Source organism: Pristis pectinata, chromosome 25 (assembly GCF_009764475.1).
Source record: "Pristis pectinata isolate sPriPec2 chromosome 25, sPriPec2.1.pri, whole genome shotgun sequence".
Lineage (NCBI taxonomy): Eukaryota > Metazoa > Chordata > Chondrichthyes > Rhinopristiformes > Pristidae > Pristis > Pristis pectinata.
The window spans coordinates 11,853,501-11,875,078 of record NC_067429.1 but is presented as its reverse complement, the minus strand read 5'-3'; the positions used below and the strand labels follow the sequence as shown (position 1 = coordinate 11,875,078).

Here is a 21,578-nt window from a genome sequence, read left to right as displayed (position 1 = left end):
AATGAGCCATTAGCCCAATTTCATTTATACGTTTCTATTACATTCCCTTTCAAGTGCTTATACAGCTTCCCCTTAAAAGCATCCCAGTTTTGCTCACCTCAACCCTTACTCCTCCCACTCCCTGCAGCAACAAGTTCCCCATTCTCACCACTCCCTGAGTAAAGAGGTTTCCCCTTAAACTCTGGTTTGGATTCTCACTTCCCCCAAAACTGCTTAGTTTTTCTCTCACCTCTGTGGGATACTTTTCACAACAAAAAATATTGTAGTACCATAAATTATTGTGCCTCTCAAAGATCCCCTTTGATAATGACCAATTTGTGTCACATTAACAGTATGTTGAAGTAGAATTTAATTTGGAGATTATGGGATGTAATTCTAGCAGCTTTCCCTGAGAGTGAACATAAGATCCGATTGTGTAACCACTTGTGTGGTAGATAGAATAAAAAGCAGGGCCCAAACTAAAGAGGGCATGGTGGTTAAGTTATCAGAGTTGGCCTTAAAGGACGTTATGGCTTACTCCAGTAAGAGACAGGGGTTCAAATCCTATCAAGGTGACTGAGGAATTTGAATTCAGTTAATTTATTAAATCTGAACTAAAAAGCTGGCAAGCGTGAAACCACAAGACAAATTCGGTTCCCTAATAGGGAAGAAAATCTGCTGGCATTACCTAGTCTGCCCTATAGGTGGCTCCAGGCTCACCAACGTGGTTGGCTCTCAACAGTCCCTCCCACTCAGTTCAGGGGCAATCAGGGATGCACAGTTAAGTACTGGCTTGACTGTTGTGTCCACATCCTCTGAAGGACTAAAATACACAATTAAAGGTCTCAGTGAGCTTGTCTGATGGTACAGTGTGTAAATGCATACCTTAACCAAACCAAGCAAGAAGGTTCTCAGGTTTGATTCCTGCTTTCTATTGGGTAGCAGGAACCTAAGCCTACACATGAAGAATGGGTGTTTGTGTTGAGACCAATAGCTTTAGCTGCCTGTGGAACTGTGCTGTAAATTTGTTGCTGATGATAAGTCAAGCATTAACCCTGTAATTAAAATAGTTAAGTGATGTGTAATGCAGTAACACTCCTGATGTTAGATTCTGCAAAAGGGAGCTTCCATACAAGTCATAAGGATGACAATCAAGTTACTACAAGAATTAGAAACGTGAAAACCAAATAGGGAGACAAAGGTGTTAGTGTCAGAGCACGACGGAATGAGCTGCCGGGGGAAGTGGTTGAGGCAGGTATAATAACATTTAAAAGGTACTTGGATATGTACGTGGATTGGAAAAGTTTAGAGGGATATGGGCCAAACTCAGGCAAATGGGTCTAGCTCAGATGGGACCTTGGTTGGCATAGACCAGTTGGGCTGAAGGACCTGTTTCTGTGCTGTATGTCTCTATGACTCTAAATTTCTTCACATCAGATTGACAGAGAAGAGCCCAAAAATGAATGAAAAGTGATTTAAGGAACCACATTATTCTCACTATTGTACATTCTGATATGAATAATTGCCTTTCTCTTTACATTTCCAAATCTGTATTTGTCTGCTCCAAATCAGAAATCTATCCTGCCTACCTGATCACTTCAGTTGGATCATTTTCTACACTAGATGGCAGTCTATTCCTGGCATTAATCTCTCCGAAGGAGTTACTGAAGTACATGTCAGATGCTGAATCACCTCTATGTTTGTTCCACACTGAAAGTGGAATTAATTAGGAAATGGTTGTGTTCTAGCTACTGTTGGGTGAAATGGCCTTGAATCACTGTTGGGTATTGACATTAACTGGACCTACAGGGGCAGATTCATTCAACCATGGAGCGCAGCCAATAAAATCAGCGTAGATTTAGTCATCCACTTTCAACGGATCTAGTCACAGCGAACCTTTATGGAGTACAAGTATCACTTCCTTAAATAATTCAGTGGTTTGACTTCTAACCTACTTATGTAGTGTGTTTGCACTTCCAGTGCTGCCAATTTCCATACACAGTCATTATTTTGCAGCACTTATAAACAATCTGCATTAGTGTAAATCTCTCAAAACTGGATATTACCAGTGAACTGACTGTGACGCTGTTTGCAGTGCGTGGGGCTATGGGAGAAGTGGTCAAGTTGCAAGTGGCCTTTAGGGAAGCTAAGTTTAGTCAGATAAGGGAAGGGAAGAAGCTAACAGCAAGCAGCAAATGGTCCGGCAAGTTAGAGCAGAGAAGTTAGAAGGGTGGGAATTTTGGAAGCCAAGACTATCAATTTGAATGTTAAACTTGGGCAGGCACAGTAGTGTAGCGGTTAGCATAGCGGTTAGCATAGCGCTGTTACAGCACTAGCGACCTGGGTTCAATTCTGGCCTCTGTCTGTTAAGGAGTTTGTACGTTCTCCCCATGTCTGCATGTGTTTCCTTCAGGTTCTCCGATTTCCTCCCACAATCCAAAAGACGTACAGGTTAGGAAGTTGTGGGCATGCTATGTTGGTGCCAGAAGCATGGCGACACTTTCAAGCTGCCCCCAGAACACTCTACGCAAAAGATGTATTTCACTGTGTGTTTTGATGTACATGTGACTAATAAAGATATCTATCTATCTAACTATCTATCTATCTATCATTGCAGTAAATGTGTTCATTTTTTAATCAGTCTCTCATTCGAAGATTTGCTTCTACCTCAGTTGTGTGGGTTCTGGGGTGGCTGATAAGGTGTATGTGGGAGCGGCAGATTCTGCCATGGGTGGGGCAGGAGGTGTGTAACAGGATGGGTGGCTGGCTGGCTTGGGAGAGAAATGGGGGGGGGGGGTGGGGTACATGATCTCTTTTAACATTGAGTGCTTGGTTCACACCAGCTAACACATTGACTTAATGGAGTGAGTTCTTAGTCCAATGACAGGAGGGTCATCGATGATTGGAGACCAGGTTCTGCTGGGTGAACTTCAATGCAAGTGCACACACACACACACACACACACACACACACACACACACACACACACACACACACACACACACACACACTCACACACACACACACACACACACAAATACGTGATGCTCACAAAAAAACAGGCAGATGCATGCACACAGGCATGTGCACACACACACACACACAGAGGCATAGACCCCTTCCTCTAGTCCCCCCATCCCTCTCTCCCTCAGTCCCTCGGCCAGCCTACTTCCCCAGCCTCATTCTTGCACTTCTTCCCACTCCTCCTTCTTCCTTCCTTCCCCTCTACAAACTCCCAACTCACTCTCCTGCCCCTTCCCTTCCACTGCTCCTTCCCTTCCACTGCCCCTTCCCTTCCACTGCTCCTTCCCTTCCACTGCCCCTTTCCTTCCACTGCTCCTTCCCTTCCACTGCCCCTTCCCTTCCACTGCTCCTTCCCTTCCACTGCTCCTTCCCTTCCACTGCCCCTTCCCTTCCACTGCCCCTTCCCTTCCACTGCTCCTTCCCTTCCACTGCCCCTTCCCTTCCACTGCTCCTTCCCTTCCACTGCCCCTTCCCTTCCACTGCCCCTTCCCTTCCACTGCCCCTTCCCTTCCACTGCTCCTTCCCTTCCACTGCCCCTTCCCTTCCACTGCTCCTTCCCTTCCACTGCCCCTTCCCTTCCACTGCTCCTTCCCTTCCACTGCCCCTTTCCTTCCACTGCTCCTTCCCTTCCACTGCTCCTTCCCTTCCACTGCCCCTTCCCTTCCACTGCTCCTTCCCTTCCACTGCCCCTTCCCTTCCACTGCTCCTTCCCTTCCACTGCCCCTTCCCTTCCACTGCCCCTTCCCTTCCACTGCTCCTTCCCTTCCACTGCCCCTTCCCTTCCACTGCCCCTTCCCTTCCACTGCCCCTTCCCTTCCACTGCTCCTTCCCTTTCACTGCCTGTTCTTCCTTAATTTTGTAAAGATTAATTAAATATAAATGTTTAAAGAATCCATGTTTAGTACCACATGTGGCAAAGGCAAATATAGCATTCTTAGTTGAATAAAATCAATTATTAATTGTCTCAAAAACAGTGAAATGATCAAAAATTAAACACACAGTTCCACTGAAAGAATCAGAAAGCTTGTGCTCGCTAGTTTGACGAAGCCTTGTTATCTTGAGGATGTAGGGCTGAGAGATGCAATTATTAAGTTGGTTTAAGTTGATTTGTGGATTCACAGATTTCTGCAGCCTGAGGAGTATATATCCTACGTCTGCCTGGAATTTAAGTTTCAGCCTCCACAGTATGAAGAGACAGATCTTGGTTTTCTAACTGCTCTTCATCCCCATTCCTCTGATCTATAGACACTTAGTGAAGAGAAGGGTCTTGTGGTAGAGAGAGGGTGGAAAGGTGGGGGCTGCTCATTGAAAGACTTTTTCATGTGGCTGCACCAGGCCACAGATTTTTAAGAAATTCTCAGCCTGACTGCATCTCCTCTAGTCCTAGAGTCATAGAGTCATATGTCATGGAAACAGGCCCTTTGGCCCAACACATCCATGCCAACCAAGACGCCCAACTAAACTAGACTGGTGTCTCCGAGATCCCTGGAAGGAAAGTATGGTGTTTACCAGCATACTGGAGCCCTTCATTGAGTGGTGGATGCCAGAGGGAGGGAATTGCAACAGTTTCCTCCTTCGGAAAATATCTTGGTTTGATTTAAGTAAAAAAAAACTTTGTAAATGAGTGGGTCAGAAACAGGACACACCTGCATGCTTCAAGGTTTCTGCACCACAGTTCTTCTTTTCACTGAAGTACATCTTTACAATACGCCTTTTATGATTTGCAAACACAATCTGATTGCTGCTTCTCCATCTGATTCATGCAAGGATTGTACACAGAATGCATTAAGGACTCAGGTCTAAGATATTCTCTTGGTCATGTTTTTTTCTAATTAGAGCTGTTAGAACTTCTAATTAGAGCTCATGGTGTGGGAGGTAACATGTTGGCATGGATAGAAGATTGGCAGGCTGACAAGAAAGAGAAAGGAGGCATAAAATGGGTCTCTTTCTGGCTGGCAAGATGTAAGGAGTGGTGTGCCACATGGATTGGTGCCGGAGACTCAATTTTTTTAATAATTTATATAAATGATTTGGATGAAGGCGCCAAAAGATTTGTTCCTTGATTTGGAGATGACAGAAAGATGAGTAGGAAAATAAATTATGAAAATTACAAAGAGGTATTGAGAGTGGGCAGAGATCTGGAAAATAGAGCATAATGTGAGAAAATGTGAAATTGCCCATTATATTAGGGAAATAATGAAGCATACTATCCAAATAATGAGAGATTGCAGAGCTCAAGGATGCAAAGAATCTGAGTGTCCTAGTGTTTGATTCCCAGAAGGCTGCTAGATAGGTACAACAAGTATTTTGGCAAACTAACAAGGTAGGGAGGTTATGCTTCAGTATGTAGGTTATTACAGAGATGACATCTGGAGTGCTGTGTACAGTACTGGTTTCTGTGTTTAAGGAAGGATGCTAATGTGTTGGAAGTAATTCAAAGCAGGATTACTAGACTGATGCTTAGAGTGGATCGGTTGTTGTTTGAGCTAAGGTTGGATGGGCTACGTTTGAATCCACTGAAGTTTAGAAGAGTGAGAGACTATTTGATTGAAACATGTAAAATCCTCAGAGGGGTCTTGATAGGGTGATGTGGAGAGGATGGCTCTTCCTGCAGGAGAATCAAGACATAGGAGTCCCTGTTCAAAAATAATTGTTGCCCAATTATGGCAGAGATGGGCATTTTTTTTTCACAGAGGGTCATGAATCTGAATTCTCTTTCTTGGTTGACAGAGCAGAGTTTTTGAAAATTTTTAAGGCAGAGGTAGTTAGTTGCTTGACATTCAAAGGGGGTGAAAGGTTACTGCAGGTGGATGGGAATGCTGCATTGAGGTTAGAATCAGATCATCAGAGCAAGCTCGAGGGGCTGAGTGGCCTTCTCCAGCTCCTAATCTGTGCATAGGTTCAAATGTATTGTTGAACACAATAAGTTTACTGTTTACTAATAAATTCTGCACTGTATTTATTACATCCTCTTTTGCCATACTAGCCACAAGGCAACATTGAGGGACATTTTCTGCTTTCCAAAATCTACAGCTGGTACACTATCAACAAACATGATGCACTTTTCAAAGTTAGGACTAAATTTATTCAGAAGTAAAAAATCAAAAACCTGCAGATGCTGGAAATCTGAAATAAAAACAGAAAAAGCTGGAAATAACCAGAAGGTCAGATGGCATGTGTGGAAAGAGAAACAGAGCCAACATTTCATGCAATTAACAATATTCTCATAAAGGATCCTTGATCTGAACCAAAAAATCTGTTTCTCTTTCCATAGACCTGCTGAATATTTCCAGTGTTTCCTGTTTTTAGAAACCTGTTCAACTTGCCTTTTATAAATTGATGTTGACTGAGAATTAAATTCTTTCTTAATTAAGTTTGCTTAAATTAAAGGTTTGTAAGCAAAGATTTTTATTAATATTAATCAATTGACTCATCCTTAAGTATAAATTCATTACAATTGAACTTTCTACAATGCTACCCATTGTGGAAAACTCTGATATCAAGTGGGTAATCTAAAGAGCAAGTTTGCAAACAACTGAAAACATTGCTGTGCTCTAACCTATTAGAGGCTTGTGATGATAGATATGTCTGGAAGACTAAGCTGAATTCTTTGCCAGACTTTGCAAAACAATTAGCCTCTAACTGATTTCAGTACTTTTTGATTTAGGTCACTTAATCATGAGAAATATTGGTGGTAAGGAGAAAAGCAAACCAGAAACAGTTTTTTTTAAATTTTATTTACAGAGTGGTAACAGGCACTTCTGGCCCAACAAGTCCACGCCGCCCATTTTAAACCCAAATTAACCTACCTGTATGTCTTTGCAATGTGGGAGGAAACCGGAGCACCCGGAGGTAACCCACGCAGACACGGGAGAACGTACAAACTCCTTACAGACAGTGACTTAGCTAACTTAGCTAAAATCTCACTTGTCACACATTCAATGATCCTTCCATGTCCTACCACCTTCAACATCACACCACCACACCTTCACCTCCCCTCTCCTTTCAGCATTCCAATGGGACCCTTTCTGCCACAATTCCCTGATTCCAAATCCATTAGCACCCACTCCTCTTCTCACAACACTTCCTGCCCTTTAACCTCTTTCCTTTCTACCATCCTAGGACCCAAACACTCCTTCCGGATGAAGCAGTGATATACTTGTACTTCTTCCAATTGAGAATACTACTTCAGTGTTAACAATGAGCCTTGCTGGTTCTTTGCTGAATCTTATACATCCCAAAGACATAGAGGTTATTTGGTTAATTGGACACTGTAGTTGCCCCTGGTGTATAGTTGAGTGGTAGGATTTGGGGGGAATGGATGCGAATGTGAGGAGAATATACTGAGCTTAGTATAGGGAAGTACAAATGGGTCTTGATGGCTGGTGTGGACCTAGAAGGCCTTTCTCCATACTGTATGACTCTTTAACTCCAGGGCTCTACTTCCTCTGGAGTTTAGAAGAATGAGATGTGATCCCATTGAAACATGAAAAATTCCTGAAGAGCCTTGAGGGGTTCTGGAAGGACATCACCCACACTTGAACAAGGAGTGACGGACTCAGAATAAAAGCTTAGCCCTTTATAGGACTAAAGTGAGGAGAACTTTTTTCACTAAGAGAGCTTTAAATACTTGGAATTCTCTACAACAGTTATCTATGGTTACTCATTGTCAATACTTATGGCAAAAATTGACAGCTTTTTGGATACTTAGCAAATCCAGGGACATTGAAATGATCCGTGAAACTGGAATGAAGGTATAAGATAATATTACTGAATGGCTCAAGGGGGAACTGACCTAAACCTGTTCCTATTTCTTATGTTCCAAGTTTCACAGCCACATAGCTGAGGGACAAACTCAGAAGGGGTAACAATCATATTTATATGGCATTGCATACGCTGAAGAAAGCATAGCTTTACAAAGGTGAATAGGGAATTTGGAATGGTATTCATAACGTTTACTTTAGGAAACATTAAAAATGAGGAGAGAGTCATAAGAGTCTGGAGAAAAAATGTAAGAAGAGATGTAGTATTTGGAAGAGGGGGCTGCAATTGCAATTGTCAATGATCATTAGTCATAGTCAGATAACCAGAGAGAGGTTTACAATGAGATGTATTGTTGGAGAAGCTGCAAGTGGGATTCAAAAATAACAAGAACTTCATTAATTCATTGAAGCACAAGCATTCACTGAAGCAGGATCAATAAACATATAAGACATTGTGCAAAAAATTCCTTTAGTATAGCATTTCTACACCATCTAAAGTTAGTGGAAACCACAAGGTTGAAGTGGAGAGCATCTGAAAGGATCACTTCTTGAAGTTATTAAGGCTTGGATTCCCTTTTCATTATGAACTGAGGTAAGGGCATATGGTAAAAGAGGCAGAGAAGGTGAACCAGGTATGAAGCAAAAATCTCTGCACAAGGTTGAAAGAATACTGTGCAGGAGCAGGTTTAGTTGGGTTGAGTGGCCAAGGACATTGGAACTATAGGTGAATATAATAAAGCACAGTGATGTGTCAGTTTGAAAATGTCACTTCCAGAGCCTGTATCTCATATCAAATGAAGAACATCTCGCTGATAAAAATCAAAGCAACTCATTTATGTGTCGACATTGCCAAAACTATTGCCACTTCTCATCAATAAGAGCAATATTCTGCAGGTGACTATTATTGTTTGTTGTCAAGAACTCTAAAATTATTTTTAAATCTGAACCTTGATCTTCAGAAATAGAATAATGTCTTACTGTTTGCATGGCTATTTCTTGCCAGCGTAATTCCCATGTTTCCTTTATCCTCACCATCTTTCCCCCGGCGCACCCCTCACCATCAAAATCCTAACTCCCTCACCCTTGCCCCTCACCGAAATATGAAGCCGGGACATTTTGTGACCCAGACCCAAACTGGTATGATTTCATTTCCATAATGTATTTTTCCACTTGACATAGACAAAATCATCATCAACAACAATAAATCAGATTCCAATTTGTTATTAGATTGTCAATTTGATTCAAATGAAAGTCACATTAAAAGGTGTTAAGTATTGCAACAATTAATTTGATGAGAATTGCTGGAGCAATCAAGACACTGCCCCCACTAAAAATCAAGGAACATCAAAAAGTTGTGTTTCATTATTTCCAATAAAATAAATGAAGAACAGGTATTTTAGGAGTAAAAGATAGTTTTCTTTCCACAGCTGTATTCATAGAGAAAAGGTACTCAACAACATTGGGATATAAAAGACAATACAAAGCAGGTGGTACGTTACTTATTGCTTCCTGTGGGTTTTAACAGGGCATTATCAGCCTTTTATGAAAAGAGTAGAAAGTTTTGGGTCATTGTTTATACATTGAGACTAGTAGGAAAATTTCTTTTAAGGATGACAGTGAAATACTTGCCTTAATCTTCTCTAGCAACACAATCGTTAATATTTTTAGAGTTACCTAATGCAACAGTCTGTCCATTATCCTTAACAGATTGCGGCACAGGAAAGATTTTTATGCAAACTTGTTACCCAGCACTTGCCCGAATGAAAATAGATTCTTTCATCAACTGCAAACCCAGCTGATTTGGTATGTACATGATGCTATCAGTATGATCAAACAGTGATTGACTTTTCCCAAAATGCCAAAAATTTCCCTTTAAAAAGTGTGCAAAAATTTCCCATTTCAGAACCCTTGAGAACCTGGTTCAGACTATGACTCCTGTCCAATCTGAAATCCTTAGTTCATTGAAAAGATCAGTATTCTTCATTCCCATAGAAATAGTTTGCAACATTCCACAGAAGATCAGGAAATGATCTGTAATCTTTAAAAATTCCCATCCTTAACCATAAACCAAATGAAAGCATGCATGTGATTGTGGGAAGTTCTGCAGAAATTATTGCATGTTTAGAAGAGGCTAATGGAATTATGGACTTCCTTTAACAGAGCAACTGTCCCACATTTATGATGACAGGCTAGTGACACATAAGAAATAGAAACCAAAGTTGGCCTTAGAGGCACTCCAGTCATTCAATGTCACAGCTGATTCTCAACCTCAGCTCAACTTTCACATCTAACCGTCATATCCCTGAGTATCCAAATATTTCTTCATCTTCTCCTTGAATACGTATGAGATCTGAGCATCTAAAGGTCGCTGGGTGGAGAATTCCAAGATTTCTATCCCTCTGTATAAAGCCATTCCTCCTCACCCCAGCCTTAATGACCCACCCCTTTTTACTGAGCACCTGGCTGTCAATTGCTTTATGAATCTTCTATCCCTGAAGGCAGCTGCTTCCCATCCTCCTGAACTCCAGTGATTGCAGGTAGGAATGCAACTTTTCCATGTACCAGCACTGGCAATTTAACCCTTTGCTTTTCAGGCTATACTGAACACTTGCTTTTCATCATAATCAAACCATAGAACATAGGACACTACAGCACAGTACAGGTCCTTCAGCCCACAATGTTGTGCCGACATTTTATCCTGCTCTAAGATCTATCTAACCCTTCCCTCCCACATCCCCCCCCCCCATTTCTCTATCATTCATATGTCTATCTAAGAGTCTCTTAAATGTCCCTAATGTATCTGCCCCCACAACCTCTGCAGGCAGTGCGTTCCAAGCACCCACCACTCTCTGTGTAAAAAACTTACCCCTGACATCCCCCTTATACCTTCCTCCAATCACCTTAAATTTATGTCCCCTTGTGTTAGCCATTGTCGCCCTGGGAAAAGTCTCTGACTGTCCAGTTGATCATTGCCTCTTATCATCTTGTGCACTTCTATCAAGTCACCTCTCATCCTCCTTCTCTCCAAAGAGAAAAGCCCTAGCTCACTCAACCTATCCTTATAAGATATGCTCTCCAATCCAGGCAACATCTTCGTAAATCTCCTCTGCACCCTCTCTAAAGCTTCCACATCCTTCCTACAATGCGACCGGAACTGAACATAATACTCTCAGTGTGGTGTGACCAGAATTCTGTAGACCGGCAACATCACCTCGGGGGTCTTGAACTCAATACCCCGACCAATGAAGGCCAACACTCTGTACGCCTTCTTAACAACCCTATGGTACCCAACTTCTTAGAATGGCCCTTCTTTTTCGTTTTATTTGAGGAGGGTGATTCATAGTAGGCATCAGCTAGTTGCTTTGAGACTTTCAATGGTGCAATTATCTGGTTGCCTGTACCTTCTTTCAACTAATCCTTAAGCACCGCTCTGCCTCCATGTTAACAACCGTTCTGTCCCTACATACTCCATATACACAATTCCCTTTCTCAAAATAAAACAATACGTTCACTCAACACGTTCAATGCAAATTCCATCGGCCTTTGAAAAATAACATTCAGCGTTAAGAAACTTATGAAGTGCCCTTCGTCGGAAAATAAAATTCTCCTTGATTTTCTTTAATATTTCCCTTCACACGTGAAGTGTGGAAAGGCTGGGTGAAGGAAGGGGAGGGGAAAAGGCTCCGAATGGTGGAGCGCACCCCCAATAGGAGACGTGTTAGCATAGTCCCCAGTGAGTCACATTGCCACCGTGCGCTGTGTGTGATTCGGGACTGCTGGAAGGAGTGCGAGAGGTTGCAGTACTCCAATGGACCGAGACAAGTACTTCGTCGGCGATACAGCGGTGAACGATGGGGACGAGCAGGGCTTTGAATTGTTACGCCGAGGGGCAACAAATGACTAATTGCAATGATGGATTAGGAAGAGAAGCATGTGATGTGGTCCCACAGATGCACTGAGAGAGCTGTGACCAGGAGACTTTGTGATAGCTTACAGCGTGGATCCACGGAAAGTTAGGGCTGCGGATTCTGGCGAACTTCGCTCACCTACAATGGCTTAGTTTCAAAGTGAAGAACTCTTCAATCACCGACGGGGAAAAATGCCTATTATGAAAGGCTTGTTGGCGCCTCAGAACACCTTTTTGGACACCATAGCAACGCGGTTTGATGGAACACGTAAGTGTGTGATAGAAACGAAAGAACTGCCCAATTTTGCGTAGGTTTGGGGTATTAGGTTAACTTCATAAAATACAATGGAAATATCCTACCGCACCTCCTATTTGCAGCGGGGAAAAAAACGAGAACGGTCTACATTTCCCAGATTTATTCCCGTTCTTTGCCTGAAGTTTTGGCTGTTCATGTACACTGGAATATCTAGCAACATGTAAACAATGTTATTTCAGATGGAATCTCGGCTGTGTGTGTGTGTGTGTGTGTGTGTGTGTGTGTGTGTGTGTGTCAAAAATAACACACTGACCTCAGAAACTGGAAAAATAAACTGTCTTTGTTTGTTGGATGTTTTGCTCCGCAGGGAACCAAAAACATGGTAAACAGCTCAGAGGTCTGAGTCTCTGGGAGCGTGCGTTTTCTAAGTTACATTTGCAAGGGATCTTTCACGTTTAATCAAAACAAAACACCGGATAATTACAATCCTATCCCTCACAAAATGTAACAGCACCCTTAATGGGAGCGTTGGATTGAATCAATTATATCTCCCCTCCACTAAGTGTCTCCCCTACGGAGCTGCAAGGGGGGAACGGAGGTCATAATTCGGGGTCGAGGGAAGGGTAGTGTGTGTACAGGTAACTCTCTGTTCTTCACCAGGCTGTTCGTTGAGTTTGATCTCGCATCTTCAGTCCACCATGGAGAGTTGCGCCTATTCAGTACCATGGACAACACAAACACCTTTTACTGTAGTAAATACGGTAGACCGGAACCATTCAAGCACGTGGAAAGAGCTTAATTAACCATAATATGCCAAACAACTATTTTTTCTCTATTTGCAAGACTTGTGTTCGAAATCCTATTTTTAACATAATTAACCCTCGAGCCTCATGTTTACACAAGCTTAATAGAAATTGCAATGACTCAAGAAAGTCCAATTAAAGCCACTAAAAGCACCAACAGCGGAGTTTTGGAAACATTAAATAAATTTTGTTTATATTGCAAGAGCACAAAGAAGATATCAAGGGTTATAAAATAGATCCAATAAACGGCACATAAGGTTTTTATTTCCCACATGACATACTTATACTTGTGATCCTACCCAACACTTTTTGTACTTGAGAATAACGATGCTTGTACGGAAGCAAGGGATAGTGAATGTTCTGTGTTGGTGAGGAGGTGCTTAACGCGAAATAATTTTTGTTCACGTTTCGGACTGAATTAATTCATTTTTGCATTGCACGAAGGTTGACTCCAAGTTAGGATTTAGTCAAGGAGTATGTTGGGTGGGGTGGGGTGCTTTGGATGCACTTGCTTTTTGTCTTCCTCCTGAACCTATTTCCATTCGGGATTTTTTAAATGGGGATTCATAGACATTCCGGAAATGATGGGATGGAGGAGATCGTTTGCCTCATTGTGTCTTATTTCTGGAGTTCGTCTAATCTGTTCTCCTGGCAATCATTCTAAGAACCAACACGTTGCTAACCAGTTTTCTCCTGAATCTTTTTTTTTCTAGAAGCATTGGCTACATTTAGAGTGGGGTTCTATTCATTTCAACTGCTCCTTGGCACCCGCAGGGAATGGGTCCAGGACGTGTTGAAAGACCTTTACCAGCAAAGCCACATTGGTTTGATTATGCTGACACAACCATAGTGCAATAACCAAGCATCTTGTAAATGAAATAACGTCTAGGTTGTAGACCAAGAATCCAGTTCAAGTGATATTTGAGAGATCTTGGTGGCTGTGAAATTAATAACAACAGAATGGTTAGCTATGTGTTCATACCTGTGTGTGTTTTTTCCTTGCGTGTTCTCAGAGTTGAAAATCTGAAAGGGTAAATATGGAGTTCTATCTAGGCAGGGGTGTGGAGTAGGCTGGAGGAGAGGGCTGCCCACTGAGGCACTAAGACAACTGACATTTGTTGATATCTAGGATAAGGGCAAAGGTGCTAAATCACAGAGCAAATGCAGTCCAACTGAATGGTGGAAATAGTCCAGGAGGCTAAATGTTCTTCATTTGTTCCTTTCCAAAATAATGCTGAACCACACAACATAACAAGCATGGTTTACTGATGGTCAGAACCCTGAGGCAGATTTGTTCCTTCAGCCCTCCATTCAATTACTTTCTGACAGTTTTTGAATTCCTTAACGTTCCAATCTATGGTAGGGCTCAATAGTTGAATTATATGACCTGCACTGAAGTCAAAAATTACCATCCTTCACAATCAATGAGTCATATTTTGTAGCTTGATGTAGATAAATATTTGTTCATATGTAGAACTTGTAACAGTAGAGAAATAGGTTATACTGGAGTTACCTACACTGATGTATTTAAAGCCACAGTCTTGCCCTCATGAATGTGCATTGTATTTGGAAAGTTGACCTGGATAATTAGAACAGACAGACCTTGGAAAATTAATTAAAATTTTACCAAATTGTTCTTGAAATTGCTGAATAGGTATGCTCTTCCAATTTGCAGTAGAATTTTGAAGGCTCTGAAAAGCAAATTTTCATCCACGTGAGGCAATTTATCAAAAGAATAATAGGAGATCTTGTTGACACTTAGCTTGAAAATAACCAAAATTTATCTGTCAATGTTCTTCCCACTGCATCAAAATAATTTTTTAAATTGCTTATTCAGTGACCATTTCATAATATAACTATCTATCTCAGAACTGAGTTACAAACTATGAAATAAATTCCCATTAACCCTTGGATAAACACCACTTGAACCAGATATACAGAAAGCTAACATGCAGCTACAGCCAGCAGTTTGAAAAGCAGATGATATGTTGGCATTTATTCCTAAAGGACTGAACAAAAGAATAAAGAAGACATGGGGCTTTGGTAAGATCACACCTGTATACAATTTTAATTTCCTTCTCAGAGAGGGAATGTGACAATAATTTGCTGGACATCCCTGGCAAAGAGGGAATGAGGACGGATTGAGTAAACAAGGTCTATATTCCACAGAGTTTAGAAGAATCAGAGATAATTTCATTGAAACATTTAAAGTTAGTCAGGGACTTAGAAGAATGGCTACACTGGGAGGACAATGTTCCATGCTATGGAGTGTAAAAATTGAGGTTATAGTCAGATCATCCATGAGCTTATTAAATGGCAGAGTTGGCTTGAGGGGTCAAGTGGCTATTTCTGCCCCTATTCATATAATGTTTGTCAAATATGCGATAGAAATAATGAAAAGTTATTGGAATTCTCCACCTCAGAGATTTATGGTTTTGATCAGTCATGAGGAATATTCAAGAAAGAAGTTGACGGATGTTTGAATACTTAGGTAATCAAGAGATCTGAGGAGAGTGTGAGAAAGGAGATCAGCCACGATTTCGCCAAACAGAGTATATTCCATGAGTTAAATGGGCTGCTTTTTCTCCTGCATCCGATGTTGTGCTATTTTTAAACAAAACATCATGAAATTTTAAATATAAAATATCTATGGATTTAATACACATTTTCTTCTTCCAGCCATGGTTGTTTGGAAAAAAAGTAACATGTCCCATGCCCACTTTGGCTTTTAACCTGCTAATGTGGCATTCTTCAGCTGCCATTTCTTATGTTCTTATAAACTCTTTGATTTAGTACGGTTGCAAGCTCTACAATGCAGTGAAAAATGTAAGGTTGTTCAGTATACTAAAGTATAAAAGCACCACTGGATGAAAGGTTCAGCTAAATGTGAAAAAATAGGTACATTCTGCAAAGCAACAGCCTTGAATCCAGTCAGGCAAGGTTGTCATTGAACTGAAGGATAGTTTGGTGGCACAAGGCAGTGAAAGTGCTGGTAAGGTAGATGGAGAATAACATATCTATTGATGAGCTAGTTGAGAGCTTGAAGGCACAGATTTAAGAGAAGGAAGAGGTTAGGAGAAGAAAGATTTGCAGAGAATAACTTGGTGATAGTCATCACTGTTTCTAGATAGAGGTGTGCAGGAACCAAGAGTGAGAAGAGAGATCCTCTTGTACACCTTGCCTAAAGAGGAGCCATCCTTGGGACTTCTTCCTCCCTCACACATGTCAATTGGGAATTTACTTTTCGGAAAAGCTTCTGTGCTAGTCATGAACCATAAGGGAGCAAATAAGTTGTGATAATTTGCAATAAGAACTCAAAACACGTTAAGTGCTGGCACCTACTGTAAGATAAAGGACAATTGGTAATAAAAAAGATTGAACATGTTTGCCATTATTTCACAATGTGCTTTCCAACATTTCCCAGGATTCATGTGCTGCCTAGCAACACTAAATCCCTATCTGAAGTGGGTAATTCTTTCCAGTTGGTGTCCTGGACATTGAGATAGCGGGAAACAGTATGAAGGACCGATGTGGACGTAGGTGAAGAGTCCATGTTTGCTGACTCCATTCAAAGGGAAGTACAGCCAGCCTTAGGGTTAGGGGTTAGACTGAGAGGGAGGAACTTACATACAACTGTCAATTCCAGCCAGAGTAAATCATCTACATCCCACAATATTTTTCAGAAAACATAGGCTGATCTGCTGTTCACCCTCTTCCCAAGAAAATACAAACTGGTACTTGTTGGTTACTGGTTTTGGTACAGCTATTCCAGTTATTTGCAAATCTGGTTTAATTTTATTGTTATTTGATTTCCAGAGATTTTACTACAGATGTTTTCCACTACCTCTGAAGATCCAGTCCTCACCACTGGACTGCTTAAGTAATCTCCATTTCTTGTATTTAAAAGAAAAATGTTTTAATATCATTTGGGGGAATCTTACTTAATATGAATTACCTGATTTACATTAAGCAATGTTTTCCCCAAATCTTAAACTTTACCAACTTCCATTTCTTCATCTTAAAAAATCCTTGACTTTAAATCCTAAGCTACCAAACCTATGCAATATTTTACAGCCCACAGTCCAATACATGGTCTCAGCTGTGCTCCTTCCTTTCCCTATCCCCAGCTCCATTCTGCTAACAGCACCACAGAAAGTCAGCACTGTTCCTTTGTACCCCAGAAGTCTTGCCCTAACATTTTCCATTTTATCATTCTTTACCTGTACATCCATGTTTCTGGTCACTTCTAAGTCTCCTGTCCCACTTCCAGTTTATTTTCCCAATAATAACAATTTCTATGTATTTACCACTGTTGATGTCGTTGAACAGCCCAGGGTGTTTCATGGGACCAAGGTTTGGCACAGCAGCACCTAGGGGGATGTCAGGACAGGTGACCAAATGCTTAGTCAGAACACAGTTATTATGGAGCATCTTGAGGAGAAGGGAGAGGTGAGAGACAGTTTGATTCAGGGAGGGAATTCAGAAGCTTGGGTCTCAGGCAGCTGAAAGTACAGAGTAAGTGGAAACCAAGAAATTATATATTATCCGTATGAGTGTGTGTGGCTCAAGCTGAGGATTTAAAAACTTCAAAAACAATACAACTCTCTCATAAGACTTGTTGATAATTACAGTTAGCCTTTTGCACTGTGGGAGCCTGAAGGGATATAATTATCAATAGTGAGGCTCTTCTTATTCATTTGAAGAAAGTCCTGCAAATCAATGTGTAAAAGAGTAAGGAAGTCTTTATCTAGGATCTAGGTCTAGGAAGCTTACTGGTGCTCAATGCTGGCATAACACAATGTCTTTGAATGACTAAATTTCAGGGTTCTTATATGATGACTCAGTCAACTTTCATCCAAGATCTTTGGACTCAAGCAAGTGGAGGTTTTCCTATGAGCAGAGCACGTGCACACCCAATTGGGGCAGCACAGCGGATAGAGCTACTGCCTCACAGTTCGAGAGATTCAGGGTCAGTCCTGACTTCGGGTACTGTCTTTGTGAAATTTGTATGTTCTCCAAGTGGGTTTCTTCTGGATGGTCTGGTTTCCTTCCACATCCCAAAGAGATATAGGCTGGGAGCTTAACTGGCCACTGTAAATTGTCCCTAGTGTGTGAGTGAGTGGTAGAATCTGGAGAGAGTTGATGGGAGTGTGGAGAGAATAAAATGGGTTTATTATAGTTGGATGTTGTGCTGAAGGGTCTGTTGTCATGCTGCATGACTCTATGATTCCATTGGCCAAATAAACTAATTACATTATAGCTTGGATTACAAACTCAGGCAAGGTAGTAGGTTGGATTTTCTGTTCAGTTGCAAAGGTTTGGCACTACTTGCTGATCTGGAAGGAGAAGATTAATTACTTTTTATCATGGTAAATCCAATGATATTATTTGAAAGCAAAAATATGTTATATTTCTTACACTGAAGGAATATCATAAAGAGTAAGTGGGCTTTGTGCGATGGATTTCCCTTTCCCAGACTGACATAAGTCCGGTACCTTTAGTAATGGACCTGTGGTGTCTTGCAACAGAGATACCATCAAGCTGGTTGAGCTGCCAATTAGGGTGAAAAATTGTGTCAGACAAAAAAAAAGTAAAAAATAATGCTATTTTTAACTGTAACTATAAAGGAAAATAGTTACATCATACATGGAATTAGCTAACAGCTTAAATAACAAAACCAATTTTAAAAAATTTTAAAACCATAGAATTTTGAAAATTGACCTATGGGAATGACAATCTTTTTATATAAAATTTGATTCTCAGGGCCATAAACATGTTCACCAGTAATAATGTCCATTGCATCTCAACAAGCAAGCTTTGACATCGACAAGTTCATAATATGGGAGAAGTTAAAATTCATGCCAAATCGCAGATTGTTGATCAATTCTACAAAAGGTGCTGGGTTTTCCTTATGGTGGAGCAAGGTATCACAGATAGTAAATTAAGGATTTAACTGCTCATGCAGATGCCAAAAATAGGGTTTCACTTTCAGAGAATAATGATGCTGAATGCTGATAATTTTACCATCCCCCCTCACCCCATCAAAACTGTCAATTCTGGACCTTGGACTTCCATGAATCAGAATCGGGATAATCAAAAATGGTTGTCTTTTCTTGTATGAAACCTCCAATATTGAACCTCTGATCTCCTGTATATCATTTTTTGCTGTACTGTTGCAGGGAAACCTCTTTTTCAATGTTGTTGCATGATCTTCAAATTTTGTGACCTTGTTAAATTACAACAAAGTGTAACTTAACTTCTTATCTCTTCATAAGGTTGTGATTACTTTACTGTAATTTGACAACAAAGCAGTACAGGTCCAGGGAGCAGGCACATCCCCTGTCATTGGTCCCTTGATGACCTAGTAGGAATTTGCTGGCTCAGCTGCCTCACACCAGGAGATTTCCTTGACAACAAAACTCTGTATAAAGAAGATGGAGAAACACTTGATAAATGTGTGGTAAAATGAACAAAAACTGCAATAAACAAGAAAATAAATGTGACATGTTGAATCAGTGGTTCACTGTCAGAAGTAGCCAGCTATTATTTGAATCAGACATGGACTGTATCTCCTATTATGCTGTGCTCATCAATATCTATAGAATTGCCTTCTAACCATACAATGTATTGCAGCAAGCTATTTACTTTTTTAGAATGAAAAAGTTAATTTATTTCAGCCTTTAATAATATAATTGGATTTCTTGTGCTGAAAAATACTTTGCTCAGTAGAAGGTCCACCCAATAAAAATGTCTTTCTTCTTCAAGGTTGTGGGACACAATGGCAAAAAAGAAATAGTATAAATTTGCCTTTGGTCAAAAGCACGAAACAGACACCATGGTATTGACCCCCTAGTATTCAGTACTACTGAAGACATTCCATTCCATTCCATTTTTGAGGAGGTTGGTGACACTATAAGTCCTGTTTAGCTTCATCAACCAAAAACAAATTCCTATTACATTGTGTCCATAACACCACAAGATATAAGAGCAGAATTTGGTTGTTTGGCCCATTGAGTCTCCTTCGCCATTCAATCATGGTTGATTTTTTTTTCCAACCCCATTCTCCTGCCTTCTCCCTATAACCCTTAATGCCCTTACCAATCAAGAACCTATCAATCTCTGCAGTCCTCTGTGGCAATGAATTCCACAGATTCACCATCGTCTGGCTAAAGAAATTCCTCCTCATCTCTGTTCTAAAGGGCCGCCCCTTTATTCTGAAACTGTGCCCTTGGATCCTGGACTCTCCTACTAATGGAAACTTCCTCTCCACATACACTCTATCCAGTCCTTTCAGTACCTGGTGGGTTTCATTGAGATCTCCCCTCATTCTTCTGAACTCCATCGAGTACGGGCCCAGAGACATCAAACACTCCTCATGGGCTAAGCTTTTCATTCTTGTGTCCATCTTATGCATAAACCTCTGGTAAAATAAATAAGTCTTAAAGTAATCCTGTAAGGTGCAATCAATTATTAGCCATCTGACATGGGAATCTCTCATGTCATTTTGATATTGATAGTAAGAAATTGTGTTGTTGGTTAAATGATGGCTGCTATAATAACATTCCTAGTTTCTGATATTTAAACCATTGGATGGGAGAGAGAGATGAAAGTGGAATTTGCAGAACCCATATAGACATAATTGCCTAGAGTTGGATGGCTTAATGCTGAATAAAGTCACACCAAATAATCAAATTCCATGTTATAATTTGTGTTGAAGATAATTTGTGGGTGAAATCACATCAGTCATAAAATTGGCCAGACATTTCTGCTTGCAATCTATGCTATCTTGCCTGACCTTTACATGGCATTTGATGCACTCCTCATAATGTCATTGTTCATGTAATGCCTGTTTCTGCTGGTACCAACATAGATATCAATTCATAGCTCCACACAATGACCATTGTATAACAGTTTCAGTAAAATCAGGAGCCTTCAGATGCCATTTTACAGTTCTTCTTGCACTAATGATAGCTTATCAGTGAAGGAATACCTGATCCAAATATTGAAATAGTTTGATACACTGTTTATAATATCTTGCAGTTTGCCCTGACATATCTTTTGAGGATTATTGAGTGATGATTTTCGCACCCCGTGGAGACAAATAGAGTCACCTCCTGCTAGGCTGTTCTTATAGTGGCCATGACCTCCTTGGCCCCCAAACTTCCCTCCTCCCTCCTCATATGTATCTCCTTGACTTCCTTGTATCTTTAAGTGAATCTGGAATTCTCTCCCTATCCCCTGCAGGCTCTCTCTCCTGCCCCCCTCATGTCTAGTTGCAATGGAGAGTGTGCCTTTAAAGGTCCTGCTTTAGCAGCTGCTTCTTGCAGTAAATCAACATAGTACCATTTCAAGAGTCTTTATGGCCAATTTACCAGCTTTTTTGTTGCAGGGGTCCTGAATCGACATTAGATCTGCACACAATGGAAGTTTAGCACACCAAAAATAGTTAGCTCTCAATTTTGATGCAAACTAAGCAAAAAGTCCTTTTTTTCCATTTGTGACATGGCTTGGCAATCAATCTGTGCTGAGGTTACTGGTACATTACAGAAAGATGAGTTCACTGTTCAGGTTCAATAAAGGAAAGAGCAGTAATCCAGGGGTGTGTAGCTCTTGCCCAGTTCTCAAAGAGACATGATTTCCGTTTCTGTGAAAGAAACACGAAGGATAAAATGTTATAGAACTTATCAGTGCCAAAAAGAGCAAATAAGAGCATGCAAATAGTGAAGCAAAGATTGGGTGACACCAAGTTTGAGTTTTATAAAATGAATGATGGCAGGAAGAAGCCTTTGGTAAAAGATTGAGTTTCAGTAGGAGAACAGTAAAAAGCCCAGTGTGAGGAAGAACAA

At 40.8% G+C, this 21,578-nt stretch overlaps 1 protein-coding gene across 1 annotated transcript in view; it reads left to right on the top strand.

Annotated features, from left to right (window-relative positions):
• The first annotated feature begins 11,599 nt into the window (after nt 1-11,599).
• Nucleotides 11,600-21,578, top strand: part of kcnh4b (potassium voltage-gated channel, subfamily H (eag-related), member 4b) — a 192,904-nt gene continuing 182,925 nt past the window's right edge. Inside the window, exon 1 of the mRNA XM_052038383.1 lies at nt 11,600-11,941. Within this exon, the coding sequence (XP_051894343.1) occupies nt 11,866-11,941 (76 nt within the window). The 5' untranslated portion in view covers nt 11,600-11,865. The remainder of the gene's footprint in view (nt 11,942-21,578) is intronic.